Source organism: Lipophrys pholis, assembly GCF_963383615.2.
Source record: "Lipophrys pholis genome assembly, chromosome: 8".
Taxonomy (NCBI): domain Eukaryota; kingdom Metazoa; phylum Chordata; class Actinopteri; order Blenniiformes; family Blenniidae; genus Lipophrys; species Lipophrys pholis.
The window spans coordinates 25,946,953-25,963,231 of NC_137630.1; the positions used below are offsets into that span (position 1 = coordinate 25,946,953).

The window sequence follows — 16,279 nt, forward strand, 5'->3', positions numbered from 1 at the left end:
ACTGCCACTCTGACTCTGCTGCTAGAAGGACTCTGTTGAACGTGCACACATCTTTTTTCTTCTTCTCATTGGCTAGCTCCGTTCATCACACCATTTTGTCAAGTACTTCATCTGTCCGACTGCGTGATCAACACGAGAGCTCGTGAGTAACTTCACTACTTAAAAAAGGAAACTACTGGGAATCAGTAACTTTAATCCAAGTTTGTTTTCCTTTTCATCTTTCACCGTCTGTAAACTGGGAGAAAGAAAGAGAGACTGGGCTTTTTTTTTTTTTTTTGGAATGGGTCAACACTTTTAATTGAAGACAGAGGCTGAGTGTGCAAGACACTTGAGGAGGAGGCTTTGAGACTATTAATCACCGTCTTCCTGAATCCAACCACTTTTTCATACATAAACACTAAAACGTACAAACACACAGGTTTATTTGTGTGCGGCATTTCTTTTGCCAATCAAATATTTTTAAATGTTTGAGTGACATTGAGTTTATGCGAAAATATACTTGACCATGTGTGTGTGCCTCTGTGCACATATGTGCTTATTAGTGAGTGTTCCAAGTGTTACCCAGCGCCTGTGGAGCTCTTTATTATTAGCATGTGTGTGTGTGTGTGTGTGTGTGTGTGTGTGTGTGTGTGTGTGTGTGTGTGTGTGTGTGTGTGTGTGTGTGTGTGTTCATGTGTACACACTTGCATGTGTTTGAAGTGTATGAATGCGTATTCACCAGAGGACTCACAAGTCCCTGACCTGTTTTTGTTTTGTTTTTTTATATTCAACATATGAACACTTGGAAAAGAGAGGCATTGTTTTCTGTGTTTTTGAACAGTGGACACTGTGGAGGGAGGTGTGCCTGCAATTCTGATCATAGTTTACTCGAAAGTTTAATCACTTTCGTAGTTAACGGCATGTCGCGTTATTGTGGCTGGTATTTGTGCTTGGTTAACAGGCTCCACTTGTTACTGCCATGTGCTGCACGGCCAATTTGATCTTGTGTGATTCGACAAGCGATAAAGATCAGGCACCTGATGTCGGAGCGTGTTTCAGTTAAAGCTCCGGTAGCGGTCGCTCGGTGGGTGTAAGCCTTCAGCTTGGCTGTGCACCTGCTGACCACAGCTTATTTCCCCTGGTGGACTTGACGTAAGTGTGAGGGACTGTTTGATTGAAGTGTATTGAAACCCCCCCAAACACACGGCCCAGTGAGGGATGTCTGCTCGAGGCCAGGCCGGTGATATCTGCGCTGCCCTCCTCTGTCATTTGACACAGAGCGGTGACATCTGGAGTGAAAGAAGCAGAGCTCATTGTGGACATTCAGAGCAGTTTTGCATTCTAAATACACGGTCACTGCCTGTCTTCAAGGCCCGTTTTTAATGAATCAATAACTCTAGACGAGTGTATGTCATGACCTTATCCTACGTTGTATTGATTTCATTCACTTCACAAGCAATCTCTAATTTTTGTTGAAAATATCTCCACATCAAACTACATATCACTCAAAAATTCTCATATATTGTGCTATTTGTCACTACGAATAAGTGCCATGAATTGGTGAAATGTTTTATGTACGGTCGTAAAAGAGCTGGCCTTACTCACGCCTTGGCAGCTGTCTGATTAGCGGCATCCTCCAAGTTGACCATGCCTCAAACGTAGGCATGTCTGACATGATTGAGAGGTCATGAAAGAAAGCGTGGAAGCATTATGAACACTTTTTGTAATCACGATAAACGCTCCTACTTCAGTTGTTTCAATTGTTTCTGCCATAAATCCATCCAGTGTTTTAACAGTGTCAGCGTTTATGTACGTGGAGATAAATCTGCAGTTTTGTGGGAACCACTAAAACAACAGTTGACCAATGAAATCCTCCCGCATTGCAAAATCTCCCAGCAGCCCTCCTTTGTGGCATGACTCCAAGCTGCACATCAGGGAGTTGTTGATACCTGTCTCTTTCTGGAATTTCTATTGCAATTAAGGCCAAGTGGCGGGGAGGGGTTAGACAGGTGGTTTTAGGGGAATCAAGGGGCTCCCTGCTACCACTCTATAATTAACAAGGAAACTACCTGCACACCATTTCCTATGTCTATTTTTACAGGTGTGCCATTCTGATTGTGAGGATTTATACTTTCAGCCTGTTTCCAAGCCCTCATTAAAAGATCTTTTGGCACACAGTTAAACCTGTGTGGAAGTGTGTTGTTTTGCACGCTGGACCTGCGTGTGTGTGTGTGTTTGGGCCTGCTTATGTTCGTCGTGTTGCTTTAACTCCTGCGGCTGAAGGCGGCGCTGGTGAAATCCATCCATTATGCTGCGCTTTATGCGGAGAAAGGAAGATTTTCTCTCTGATTTAAGGAAGGGAAACACCTTTGTAGTGGGTTCACAGCAGCTTTTCCTTCAGTAATTACCATGCAAGACTTATTAGAAGTGCCAACGTTAAAGTTCACTCAGCTGCTAATTTGAAGTTTCTGCTCTTGTTCTTGTTCCTGGCCTGTTCTGCCCTCTGTTTGTAAAACTTCATCTGTATTTGCCTTTTTACCATGGTGGCGTGTTTTGTTGTTTTGCCTCAGCTCAGTTGCTGACAGTCTCCATGTTGAGCCTTCCAAAGAGCTCCACCACATCATGGAAACAGCAAGCTGTCAGGATGACTTCATCATGTCACAAAGTGTTTTGTGTCTTATTAAACTGCAAGTTCTCACTCTTTCCAAAGGTTTCTGCTGCTGCTGCAAGTCAACACAGCTTAAATTAAGGGTAAACAAAAATGCCAAAGAGCCCCGTGAAGAGTTTGAAATGAACGTTTAATCATTTAAGGGAGGGATTGACACTCTTCAGCGGCACTTCGGGAAACCGATACTTCTTTAAGTGACAAACAATTAAACAGTGGCGCTTCTTTGCATTGTTGCTGTAAGCAAATATGTGTTTGTGCGATGCCAAGACCAAGCAGATGTCAAACAAGTTTCAGGTAATGGAATGCAGGTTTGTTTGGAAACACTGAACCATCTGTCACCCTGTGTCTTTCTCGAAGCCATTAGCCAGCCACTTGTTGAAAGACTGGAAGCTGTCAGCTTTGCATCAGATAATGGTGAATATAAGTTCCTGTGCCAGAATACTACTGACGCCAGCCACTTTATCCAATAATGCACTGATGATCCTGTCTCAGTATGAGCATTTTAATTTGGTGGTTAAGCTTTTGATGGCACTTTGTGGGCATATTAGTCAGCAGTAATGACACGAAATGTTCAACCAGTTGGAAAAGCCAGTCTGTCAACTCAGCAGCGGGACATGGGTTGTGAAATGTTTTAACTGCTGTGGAGGTGTGATTTTATCTACAGACCTAACATGTCCTACTCTCACTCAAGTCGTTTCCTTTTGCAAAGTTACCGAACATAAATCACTTTGTGATGTTGATGATGGGGAGGCAGGGTCCTGGAAGACCGTCTCAATATTCTGTCAAAACGCTGAGCGGGAGTGGGCAAGTCAGCGGTGGAAAAAAAGAGCAATGGGAAGGATTTTGCCAAGCTTTTTTTAATTTATTTTTTTTCTTGCCAGGGTGCATGGCACAATTCATTTATCTTGAGGTTGTGATCTTACAATTCAGGCTTTCTAGTAAAGGTTTGGAATTGCTTCCCAACAAACCCCGTGAGCTCACTCTTAGTCAGAAAAACCAAACAAAAAGTACTCTCAAGAGTGTGTGGAAATGTGACTTTAAAGGGCAAACCTTAGGGAAAAAAACTAAAAAAACACAAGATGATACCTCAGTATACAGATGTTCCTTTGTGCTCTCCCTTACTGGAAGAAGAAAGCGTCCACCAGTAAACAAACCGGCAGAGTCGTGGCACCCAGAATCCTGCTCATATACGCCGAGTAATCACCCGTGGTTTTCCTTGTGCTTTTCTTGTGCTGACTGAAAAAGACCAACTGCCTTTCTTGGTTGTGTGGCGCAGCGCTTCCTGAGATGCCGTGATTTATTTGTTATGTTTGACTGCAGTTCTTGCTGCCTGAGGGGCCTGACTCTGTCACAACGGTTAAGGCACAATTGTTGTTTTACTCACAGAGGATTTGATACCCTTTGTTTGACAGACATTCAATCTGTGGGAACTGTTTTCTTTCTCTCTCTTTCTCTTTCTCTCTCTCGCTTTCTGCCACTTTTTTCTTATTAATTTGTGGTTTTTTGTGTTCCGTCTCTCCGTTGAAACTCCACCTCAGCAAACAGGAGGCTCTCTCGCTGTCTCCGAGCATGCCTCGTCTTGTAGCGCTGCCTCCAAATTGCCACCTTGATTGAGTTCATTTCATTTGAACGCGGCCTCCTGTCCTGATAAAATCAATGGATTATCTTAAGTGTAACCAATGAGTCTGCTTCAACATGATGGACTACTGTGAGTTCTGACACTCCACTGTTTACAGAAACAACCAAAGTAAATTTAAACTGCTACAGTACACCTCTTAGGCAATGATGGAAAGTCCCTGCAGCAGCCGTGAACCCACCCATCGCTGGCCCTGGTGCTCCTCGCCTGCCAGGCCGCCTGCTGCCTCCTGTGTGCCCCCCAGGCTCAGGGGAAGTAGGGAGGCCCTCCATGCCCATTTGGCCCTGGCTAACGGGATGAGGTCACTTCAAATTCCCCTTATCCCCTTATAGCCCCAGACGGGCTGGCGAAGTGAGCCTACCACAGGACCCAACATAAAACATAAATGGCTCTGTAAAAAGCTGCTGGGCTGATGTGACTCATTAAAAAACACTGGCGCCAACTCTTTTATTAATTCATTATTGTGTTTAGGGAGAGTAACGTTACTGGGTTCTATTTTAAAAGGCTGTGTCTCCGAGCCTTTTTTTGCTCCTTCAGTTCAATTGAATCTACAGATTTGACCGGCAGTAGGTTTCACCTCTTCAAAGATGTCACGATCCTCAACTTCCATTTTTTGGGGGGTGGGTGGGGGGAGGGGGGGGGGGGGGGGGGTGGGGGGGGTTTAACATGATGTTTTTTCCTGTTGTGGGAATATAAAAGTCACATGCGTATATTTGTACTCTCTGCTGTCATTCTTCTCTTTCTCACACAGTTCCCTTTTTTTCATATCCCCCTCGCTCTCAGCACTTGCAGACGTATTGTGCTGCTGCCTTTATGGGGCCTGGTTTGAGTTCTTGAAGCAGAAATCCAAACGGCCCAAACGCTCGCCAAGTTCATACTCATAACACACTCACACACATGCGCACACCACATACACACATACACATTGTGAGGCTGTGTGTTGCTGGCAGTTTTGTTTTTCCAGTCTCTACCTCTTCTCCCATTAGGCTCACTGTGAAATCTTTAGTGATGTTTTTGTGCGTTCGCCACAGAGTGGAACCGCTGCACAGGGTCATGGTACAAGTTGTATAAGCAGTAGAAGGATAGCGATGGGGAGCGGGTGGGGGAAATGGAGGAGAATATTGGATATAAGGACATGATTATAAGAGATGTCGGGTGGGTCTGACATTGACAGGGAGTGTGTGTGTGTGTGTGTGTGGGGGGGGGGGGGGGTCAAAGGAGTTTTTGACGACGGAAAAAGGTAAAGATATAAGAAATACAAGGAGTAAGAAAAAGAAAGATGGCAGTGTGGCTGTGCTGGCAGGATGGGGGTGGGTGCCTATCGGCGGCTGCTCCTTCCTGAAACGTGGCCACCCGAGCCTGCCTGGGCCCTGGATGCACATGTGGAACAGTTTACTGTAATGGAACTCTAAATTAGTGGTGGTTTGAAGCTGCCTGCAGCAGTAGGGTGTAATTAACTGGCTCTGTTGAAAGAGAAAGAGCCAGAAAGAGAGGTAAGGAGGGAGCCAGAGCCCTGGAAAAAAGGCATGGGCTAGGAGGTGTGTGTGTGTGTGTGTGTGTGTGTGTGTGTGTGTGTGTGTGTGTGTGTGTGTGTGTGTGTGTGTGTGTGTGTGTGTGTGTGTGTGTGTGTGTGTGTGTGTGTGTGTGTGTGTGTGTGTGTGTGTGTGTGTGTGTGTGTGTCAGAGGGTTCTCTCACACATGTGACGTGTGGAGTTTTTGAGTGCTTGATTGCATGTGTATGTGTTTGAGAGTGTGTGGTGCATATGTGTGCATCTTGGAAAGTACTCCTTTTTTTTCTTCTTTTTTTTCCCGGGCATGGCGCCACCTCCTAGTGCCCCCAAGTGCCCAGACCCTGTCACTGTTCTCTATGTTTTTTCGCTCAGTTCAGCAGTTCACCAGTTCAGCCTCAGATCTTTTTTTTTTTTCCTCTCCTCATTTCTTTGTTTATACCGAATTCATTACCAAGATTTTTTCCCCGTCTTCTCTCCCAAATTCACAAGCCACAGCAGTTCCAAATTCCTTGGCTCTGCGCTTTTTCAAAGCCACATTTAAAAAACAAACTGATCACACCACCCACTCTCGAAATCACTCTAGGGAAAAAAAAAACGGGGGTAAAAAAAGAGAAATTGGAAAGCCTTATCTTTTACGTAATTATTATTTCCTTTCCTTGTACTAAGAGTCAACCATGAGACAGAACTGGAGCCTTGTCCACACATGAGCCTGACTTGTTTCTGCCTCCCGTGTGGAGTCAAACCGACGGAGGGCTGCGGGAGGTTCAAGCCAAAATGACTCTGTGGGATGGGAGCCTGACCTCAGAAGAAGATAGTTGGAAGTGACAGCAGCAGTTAGCAATCAGTGGATCTCATTTTCCCTACCCATCAAACCCCCCACCCCCCACCCCTTCATGCTCTGGACCCCGTGTCTGGGCCTCTGGTCCTAGGGGAAAGAGGCAAAGAGGCAGGCTGCTGTGCTAGGCTGGCAGCAGGAACAGAGGAGGTCTTTATAGTAGAGTTCTGGTGATTTAAATCATATGGCATAGCCTGGAATCACTGTGGAAGTCTGGAAGCTCTTCAAAACTGCAGGAACAAGAGCTCTCTCTCTCTCTCTCTCTTTCTCTTTTTTTCCCTCCTCCTTCTCGCTCTCTCTTGCGTATTCCCCGTTATAACTTTTTCCAAAGTTCTTTCATATTTTCTTTTCCCTTCGCCCAGTTCCAGTTTTTCTGGCTTTTCCTCTTCCAGCTCACTCGTTCACTTTTTTTTCCCTCTCATGTCTTTATCTGTTATGCTTCACGCCGTCCACCTCCTACTTTAGCTTCCTTTTTCCTTCCCATTCCCTCATACCTGTTGGTATGAAGTTTACACATCCTTCTTACATTAATACTGTCGATAAACTATTCTTCGTCCCAGAATTCAGAGTTGATACAAGGTGAACTGCTCTTGTGGAATCCAAACAGCATCCATGTATCGTCATGTTGAGCCAATCAGGAAACACTTAGTCGCTTTTTATGTGGCGAATGTATTCGTAAAACAAATCTCTTTTTCTTTTCTCCCTCAGAAAAGTGACTGGATGACTCTGCTAAAGTGGTGTCGGACTCTCCTCTATTGACCAGAGGCCCTACGTTTAAGTCTTCTAAAGGATTGAGTTTTCAACATAGCTGAGGATTTCCAGAGCCGTCGCCTTCACCCAGCGGCCTGCCACGGACCCCAGGGGTGCACCGTCGTGATGGCTACCAACAGGGAACAGCAGGTGGGTCACATGACCGGCTTTCCACCTGCTGTTTACCCGTTCCCCTTCAACTCCATGCGAAGCCACTCCCCCTTCGACCTGCTGGCCAACAGCAGCCTGTTTGGGCGGTTCGGGGCTGACCTGCCCAAGGAGATGGCCGCCCTCTGTAAGTCATTTTCATCATCGTTTGTGTGTTTGACTTGCCACTCCTCTCATGTATCATTTTCCATTTCAGTTCGGACTACATATGTAGTCATTAGCTTCATTTCAGTCAAGTCACATTAAACAATTTGAACATGCACTGGAAAGAGGAACTGCTGTTTAAATTACACTTCATTATGTGTAATTTGGTGGAAATGGAAAACTTTCAGGTCTGTTTGTGATATAGAAAGAGTCATCGGGTATAAGGGAAAAGAAATCCCCCAAAGACACCATGGGGGGAAAAAAGTCCACTTTCATCAATACAATGATTATACTGCTCGTGTGGTTTCTTTAAATACGTCATGCTTGTAGATGGTGAGGTTGTAACCACAAACTCTGGTTCTGCCTCCTCTAGTGTGTGTGTGTGTGTGTGTGTGTGTGTGTGTGTGTGTGTGTGTGTGTGCGCACGTGTACTTCCATGTGTGTATGTGTATGTGTGTGTCTGCCTCTCAGAGCTTTTGTGAAGCAGACGACCCATAAGTTTGGACACTTATTCCAGCCTCGGCACACCACACGCAATTATTCGTGAAAGACCAAATGAGCTGAGTTCAGGACTCAAATCACAACAGCATGCGCCTTTAATTTCAGACTTGTAGTTTTAGGCTCGATCACAGGGGGCACTGTTGTATTCTGCAGCACTAAACACCGGATGATATATGGAGCACAGAGTACAAAGAGGAGATTGTTGGCAATCCAGAGTGTTTTTCTGTCATGCAAAAACTAGCAAGATTAGACACACGCTGCCGACATACATTGCTCATTGTTGAAAACACCTGCTTGTTTCAAAACCACTAATCAACAACAGGATTCCAGGTCAGAGATCAACTTTTACATGAAACCACTGCAAGAACAATTTGCTGACGAGGATTTTGGGAGTGAAACAAACAAATAGCAAGTAAATACATAAGGTAAAGGTAAAGAAGTTGTTTGTAATGTGATATGGGTGCAGTGTTAAAGGGTGGCAGGTGGTGGAGGTGGGTGGTAGGTGGCGGAGGGTTAATAATGGGTGTGGGTGGCAACAGCTGAGTGCAGAGCCCGCGAGCCCCCCTGCCCTGTGTGTGCAGTCCCCCACCACAGCATGCCTGAGCACCTCTCCAGCCTTTCAGCCGTCAATCACTACCTCACCCCCCCTTCCTTCTCACCACTGCTGCCCACCTAATCCTCAAGGTATTTTCACAGACCCAGAGCGAGAGAGCAAGAGCATATGAGAGAGAGAGAGAGAGAGAGAGAGAGAGAGAGAGAGAGAGAGAGAGAGAGAGAGAGAGAGAGAGAGAGAGAGAGAGAGAGAGAGAGAGAGAGCACCTGGGGGTAATGTCCTGGTGTGGTGGAATCCAAGAACACACCCTGCAAGAAAAACACATGAATACACACAGGCAAACACCATCAGAGACTCTGCTCTCTCTCTCTCTCTCTCTCTCTCTCTCTCTCTCTCTCTCTCTCTCACACAGCACTTCTTTTATCTAAAAACTAGAAACATACCCTTTACGCAGGAAGAAATCCCACCGCACTGACAGATGGATTCTTTTTGGTTTTTACGCTGGCATGAGTTAAAACAAAAAACAAGTATGAAAGCACAAACAGACGCAGGCAACGAGCGGAGCTTCATACATGACTGCTTGTACTGACACATCCACGCTGGCATTAGTATCGTTCACAAGGGTTAAGGACCGCAGCTATTTGGCATAAGCTCTCTGTCAGGGATTAAACAAGGCGGGGGTCAAAGATTAAGTCGAGATCATAGTGACAATTTGCTTCAACTCAGCTTCATTTATCAAGATTGACATTTTTAAGTTCCTCTATATTAGCTATTTCAAACCACCTTTGTGTTTAAATTCGTATTTTTCAATTCACTTAATGCTTTATCGGAACCAGTGACTTATAATATGTCTTTATGCCAAACCCCAAACATTGTTGTCATAATGTTTTAAATCCAAGCTAAACATATTTAGCAAGAGCCAGCTTACATTTTTCTTTAGTAATTAGTAAATAATCAGTAAGGAACATACAGGGTTACATAGAAATTGTTCGACTGATAAATAAAAGGAGTAATTCGAACACTTTCAACCTCTACTACACACTGCTTGTCTTCAAGTTTATACAAAAGCTCAGCAATTAGTATCAGTGTACATTTTGGCCATTCAGCGGAAAACTCTTGTTGTTTTTATCAGCTTTTAAAACATCCTATTGGTGTATCCCTTGACTAGGAATGTTACAAGTCATTTTGCTGACAGCAGTCTCATTCCCTTCTCTCTTAAATGTTAGCGGGGAAGACAAAAGGCCTTGGTTTGGACATTCCCCAGACCCTGTTTCTCTGTGTGTTTTTTTTTTTTTGTTTTTTTTGGTCTTCATCTACGTCTTTTCCAGGAGTTGGCTTAACAGTCCTGCTCATTGTTGTCAGGCTTGTCTGTAGGCCAGACTGAGAAAATACCTTCCACATAAAGGGAGCAGCACTGTGTATGTGTGTATGTGTAGTCAGTAGCTTTGCATTGCTCACTCGCGCTTAGCTTCAGAGCTTCGTGTGTGATTGTTGTGAGAAAAGGTAGCCCAGGTGACACCCACCTGTTCTGGGCGTGCACGCCGTGCCGACCTGTCGAAGCACCTTCCGTGGCGGCGCTGTGTTTTGGCACCAGAGTGTCTTTGGAAATACCTGTTTTGCACGGTGGTGGGAAGAGACGAGGAGAAGAGAAGATCCGGATGGGCTGAACACGCTGTGTTTGCTCATGTTCGAAAAGTAGACTTTTCTTCCCATTTGTTGCGTAAGTCAAAGAGGCAACTTTTCAGTCAAGTGACCATGTGAGCACACGAGACTCGTGTCCTCGCAGCTCATATCTGAATGAAAGCTCAAAGGCGTTTGTTCATCCATGAGAGGGTCTGATGGCTCTCTGTGCAGTGTGTAGGGAGGCTGTTATCAGTTTATCCCTGTCATTATGGGAACTCTTCAAACAAACAGTTGGAAGTCCATTAAGGCCACTTACTATATGATAACATCATCACTGAGCCCTGAAACACCTCTCTAAGCTTTCACCGATCAGGGCCAGAGCCCTGGCCCCAAAGTGAGCCACAGGGATGTTTTGAGAAGCTAGTAGGTCATTTCCTTCAGCCCACATGGTCTGGCCCAAAATCTAAAGTCTTCAGCTGGGCTCAAACTTTCCATTCATGCCATAATTTGGAGGATTTTCCTGACTGATGTAGACAGAGCACTAATGAGAGGCTCGATAAATGGGTGTCTGACCTTTGTCACAGTAAGATGTGATTAAAAGCACCGTATTAGTAGAACAGAGCGAGCAACATGTTGAAACCTGTGTAAAAGTTCCTCATCGTGGCCCAGCTGTGCCTCCAGTGGAGATGAAGTGAACAGCTGTTTATGTAAAGTGTGTGTCGGCTCGAATCTGTGTACCCTGCACACTCACCAACATTATCATACTGGATTGTGTGTGTGTGTGTGTGTGTGTGTGTGTGTGTGTGTGTGTGTGTGTGTGTGTGTGTGTGGGTAGAGAAGCTCATACATATTTACTCATAACCAACTCGCTCAGACGGGCTGTGAAATGGACTCAAATGTTCCAGCAGAAATAAATATCCTCATGCAGAGTGACATAATTAAAAACACCCATTGCATTCTTAAAATCACACACCCACACACACACCCACACACACACACACACACACACACACACACACACACACACACACACACACACACACACACACACACACACACACACACACACACACACACACACACACACACACACACACACACACACACACACACACTCCAGAAGGTCATGTTGGCTTAGAGAGCTTGGGGAGTTGCGTAAAGGAGCCATTTTGGTGGGAAATGTGGTACGAGAGGAACAGAGAACTTTTTAAATGGAGGAGAGGGACAGCAGGGAAGGATGTCTACAAGCGGAGCGAAGCCTCCTCCACTGTCGGCGAAGCGGAGCACAAACAGCACATTGTACCATTTTATTTATTTTCATATGGTTTGAAGTGCTGGGTTTCAGCCCAGCCTTGATGGAGGTGGGCAGGGCGGTACGCTGTTAGATGGTGTAAGTTTGGATTTAACTGGGTGCGCATGTGTGTCCTTATGTGGGTATGCTGTGCATCTGAAAGAGGGGAGGGAGACGGAAGAGAAAGTGATCTATGTATGGATATGAAAACAATAAGGTTCACCCTGGTATCCTTCACTTTATATCAGGCTCAAGCTTCACCTCCACATAGGAGACGTAACGCTTTGCTCTTCTTCTGTGTTCCTCACAACCTGTGATGCCACCTCTCGTTTGAAAGGCTTTTTGAAACACCTGAGGGTTCGCTTTATTGTTTGCTCTCTGGAGCAAAGTCAATTCCTCTCTGACCTCTTGTCAGTCCGAGTGGCATTTTCTGAGCTTCCCGAGATTTATTGTGCAGTCGGAAAGCGAGAAGGCTGACAAAGGAAAAACCTTTCAATTAAAGCCGTTTTAAAATTTGCAGGAAAATAATAATAAAAAAGGCTCTTGGTCATTATTTAACGAGATGTGTATCAGTACAAGTGATCTACGGCACTGAGGATTACTTATTACTGAAAGGATAAGAGCATTTGGACGATAATCCTTTTAAACCTTGGAAGAGGAAGTTATCAGTGCACTGAAGGAAGGTTTATCCTCTGCCAGTTTCTTATCAATAATCACTTTACAATTGTAAGATAAGATAAGACAATTGTATTACTTGTTTCCTAATAACTTTGTCACACGGTTAGAGCCTGATTAAAAACCTTAAATAAATCAGGGGCAGTCCTACTTTAGTGTTATCAAAGACAATGGGTTGATGGGCATGTTTTACTGTATCAGGCATGTAAAACCACTAAAATGGCTGCTTTAAAGAGATTTTTATTGCATTAAAAATATTGGAAAGGTTTTTTTCTGCACACGCTGGTTGTGAATGCATGATTGTGTCGTTCACATTTAGCAACACTCTTGAAAAATGGTGTCACATTAAAAATTTGGAAAATCCACTTTCCACCCTAAAACCTGAGAGCATTGTTGAGTTTCGACCCTAGTGTTTAATGATCTGAATAGTTAATCATAAAAAAAAAAAAAAGTGCTCTTATTGAGCCATCTGCTCAATGGCATCTCCGCTCCTGTGACCATGATCTACATAGCAAATTAGCAATGCTAGGACTGGACCATTTATGTGCTGCCTGTGTGCGATGACAGCTTGTGCATCGCTGTTTGGCTGCGTCCTTGATGTATCAGTGAGACCGGAGCCTCCTCTGCTTTAATAAACAGCATCGGCTGACATCCCTGCTTTCATCTCCCCTGGCGACCACTAGCCTCTAGATGACAGCTCTCTGAGGGACTCCAAGCCTTTTTGGAAATCAATTCCCTCACATTGCACTTTTTTATTTTTGAAACCAGTGCTGGCTACAATTCAATAGCCAAGGAGGGAAAATAGCCAGAAAGCCCCACTGTATTTTTTTCTTGACACTTTAAGCACCCAGTGAAGGAGTTTTTGTGAAAATGATAGTGAGAAGAGTATCTGCCCCTCTGATGATTTTCCACCTAAACCCTGTTGGCTCATGCACTTTTTTCAGTTCTTTGCACTCATCTTGTTCTCTCCTTTTTTTCCCCCCTTCTCAGCCATCACCTTGGATTTCCTCATGTTATCCCTCTCTGAGAGTTGGAGCCAATTTGACTTAAGTTCTGGAAACTTTTGCAATACGACGAGTTTGCAGTGCTCGGTGGTGAGGCAGAGGCCATGGCTCTGTGTACTGCAGCTCTGACACAATGACAGATGAAGATAAAGAGGCTACTATTAAAAATGGGAGGGGTGTGTTTTGTGTTTTGTGGGCACGTGCAAGACTAAAAGCATGCAATGGCGAGAAAGAGAGGCTGGGTTCTTCGAAGGCCGTGGGAGGGCGCATCGGCACAAGGCAGGTCTTCGAATCAGCCAGGGCTTTGTATTTTTGGCCCAACAACTAAAAGAAATGTCCTTTTTTTTTTCCCCCTCAGCTCGCAAAACACGGGTAGCAAAATGTCATGACAGTGTAGATAGAGGGAGAGTAGGAGACAGAGAGTGAAAAAGACTTTGCTGAAAGATGGCCAAAACTGATAACAGTCTAAAAAGTAGCTCTGTTCGGCCGGCGGTGGGACCGGTATGGGAACAGAGGTGAACATGGCCGCCGTCAGGCAGTGGGCTCTCTCAGAAGTGGCGCTTTACTTTCAACACGTCTCTCCTCGGTGACACATCAGGTATCCCATACAGACATGTGCTGTGAGAGCGCGCTGGATGACTGGATAAGATTACATGTCATGTCAGAGGGGAACATGTAAAATGTTTGGCTGGTGGAGCAGTTGATGTAATGCCATGAGGGGCAAAAAAAAAGCTGGCATTGTGCCTTGTTTTTGTTAGGAACTCAAAAAATCATGAGCTTTTTTATCATTATTATGTTTTTGTTTTTTTTTTACTTTAAAACAATGCAGCATTGATTGGTTTGGATATCTATGTTACTACCAGTCAAAAGTAGAAAGAAAAGGCAAAAAAAACCAACCTTTAAGGGATATGTTGGTTTTTTTTCTAGTGTGTGTATGTGTATGTGTGTGCTGCGTAACCTGAATCTGCCTGTAGTGGGAGGGTGTCCTCTGGGCTGGTGTTCAGTGTCTCTATCATCACCGACAATCTGTTTCGGCATGTCCACACACTGCACTCATGCTCACATCAGAAATGGAAAAGCTCCACATTCCTTTCAAAATCACAGTGCTGCATTTAAGCTCAAAGGCTCGTCTTTATTACCTCACACACTGCTGCACTGTTGACGGCTCGGCTGGAACCTGCATGACTGTACACAGAGGAAGTGGCAACAATGTGCTGTATACGTCTTATCTGTAATCGGCATCGGAGTGTCAGACGGTGGTAAAGAATCATTTTCATGGGCTCCGGCCCACATGGTGCTCCCAGCAGACTTTGTCCAGCTGTCAATAAAGGTGTGAGACATTATTGTAAAAATAGTATCAGTGAAGGAAAGTTAAAACATTTTTGATTGTGTTAAAAAGTGGATCTAATCCTTGAAGTTCACCGTGATTGAAAGCAGAAGTCGACTCAAAGTGACCAGTGAGCTGGCAGTCACAGAAAATGAAACGCTTCCAAAACCAGAAACAAAAGCAGAGAACTTTGTCAACTAAAACAAATCACGCAGTCAGGAAAAAATGGCCATAGGGAACTTGATGAAATGGGGAGAGTATTTGCAGAAACAGAGGGGGGGTGAGAGAATTAAGGAGACCGATGGAGAGACTTGTGAGCCAGAGAACGAGGGAGGGCAGGATAAGTTTGGGGGGAAAGTTAGTGGCCCAGTGGGGGTTTCTTCTGGAGTTCAACCTCTCTGGCTGGGGAAGGAAGGGGAGGAGGGAGGGGAGGCTGGGACCAGCCTGGGTCAGCAGGAGTATAGAGTATGTGTAGATTAGATGACTGAACTCAACTCTGCAAAAGCCTGTGAAGCCCTGGAAGAGTCACAGCTCACGATGCTGCCTGCCAATATGTGGAGAACCTGGGGTTAGTGGTCTGAATTATAGTCTCAAACACAGTAAAAAACAAATGTCAAAACCAGGGGAATCGGATAGGGTCCATAAATCTCGAAAAACAAAGGAGTTTCAAGTGTGAGCACACGATATTATAAATTGACTGCGGCGCGGCTCACCCGGTCCAGAGAACAGCCCTGGCAAACACCGCCGATGTTACATAGTACATTTGAGCACCAGGGGATTAGCCAGTTTTTAGTTTCCAGGATGCTGTATGAAACGAGCAGTGAGGACGGGGGGAAAAAAGACAGGAAGGAGACGAAAGACGAGTGTGAGAAGAATGCTTGTAGATCATAAAAACGGGACTCCAGGCAGTGATGATTTAATCTGAAATGCATCCAGAGAACTTTTTTTTGGGGGGGGGGGGGGATCACATACATGGGTGGAGAGGTAGAAAAAGATTTTTTTATAAAAAGATTTTTGCAGCAAACAGTTAGCAGTGACATCTCCGGTAGATAACAGTTTGTAATCCAGCCACAGTGTCCTATTCTGGCTGTCATAAAGCTTCCTTTTTATGACCTGACAGCTGTATGAAGAAACACATAAAAACTACTGATGTTGTTTACTGTTTGATGCAACAAAAGAGCTATTAAGTGTGTGTGTGTGTGTGTGCGTGCGTGTGTGTGTGTGTGTGTGTGTGTGTGTGTGTGTGTGTGTGTGTGTGTGTGTGTGTGTGTGTGTGTGTGTGTGTGTGTGTGTGTGTGTGTGTGTGTGGTGGGTGTGTGCCAGCTTAAGAAAATAATCAAGGGGTATCAAGTGGAGGAAAAGTTTTCGGGTCAATAAACATTGTAATGAAAATCATTCAGAATAGCCAGAAACGTGAAAGCATGGTTTCTTTCACGAGACAGGAAAAAGAGTGAAGTGTTAGACAGAGGAGGAGGGAGGAGGGAGGAGGCAGGGCACAGTGTGTTTATGGAGAGTGTAGCCAGCAGCACAGATTGACAGGAAATGGTGTCTTTTTTGCCTGCTGGGCTGTACCACTTGTACTGGTTTGACAGGGGGAGATGAATGTGCAGAGCT

At 44.8% G+C, this 16,279-nt stretch overlaps 1 protein-coding gene across 1 annotated transcript in view; it reads left to right on the forward strand.

The window, feature by feature from the left end:
- rarga (retinoic acid receptor gamma a) overlaps positions 1-16,279 on the forward strand; it is a 37,166-nt gene continuing 20,887 nt past the window's right edge. Inside the window, 2 exon segments of the mRNA XM_080469858.1 lie at positions 1-142; positions 7,338-7,674. Coding sequence (XP_080325984.1) covers positions 7,506-7,674 — 169 coding nt within the window. The 5' untranslated portion in view covers positions 1-142; positions 7,338-7,505.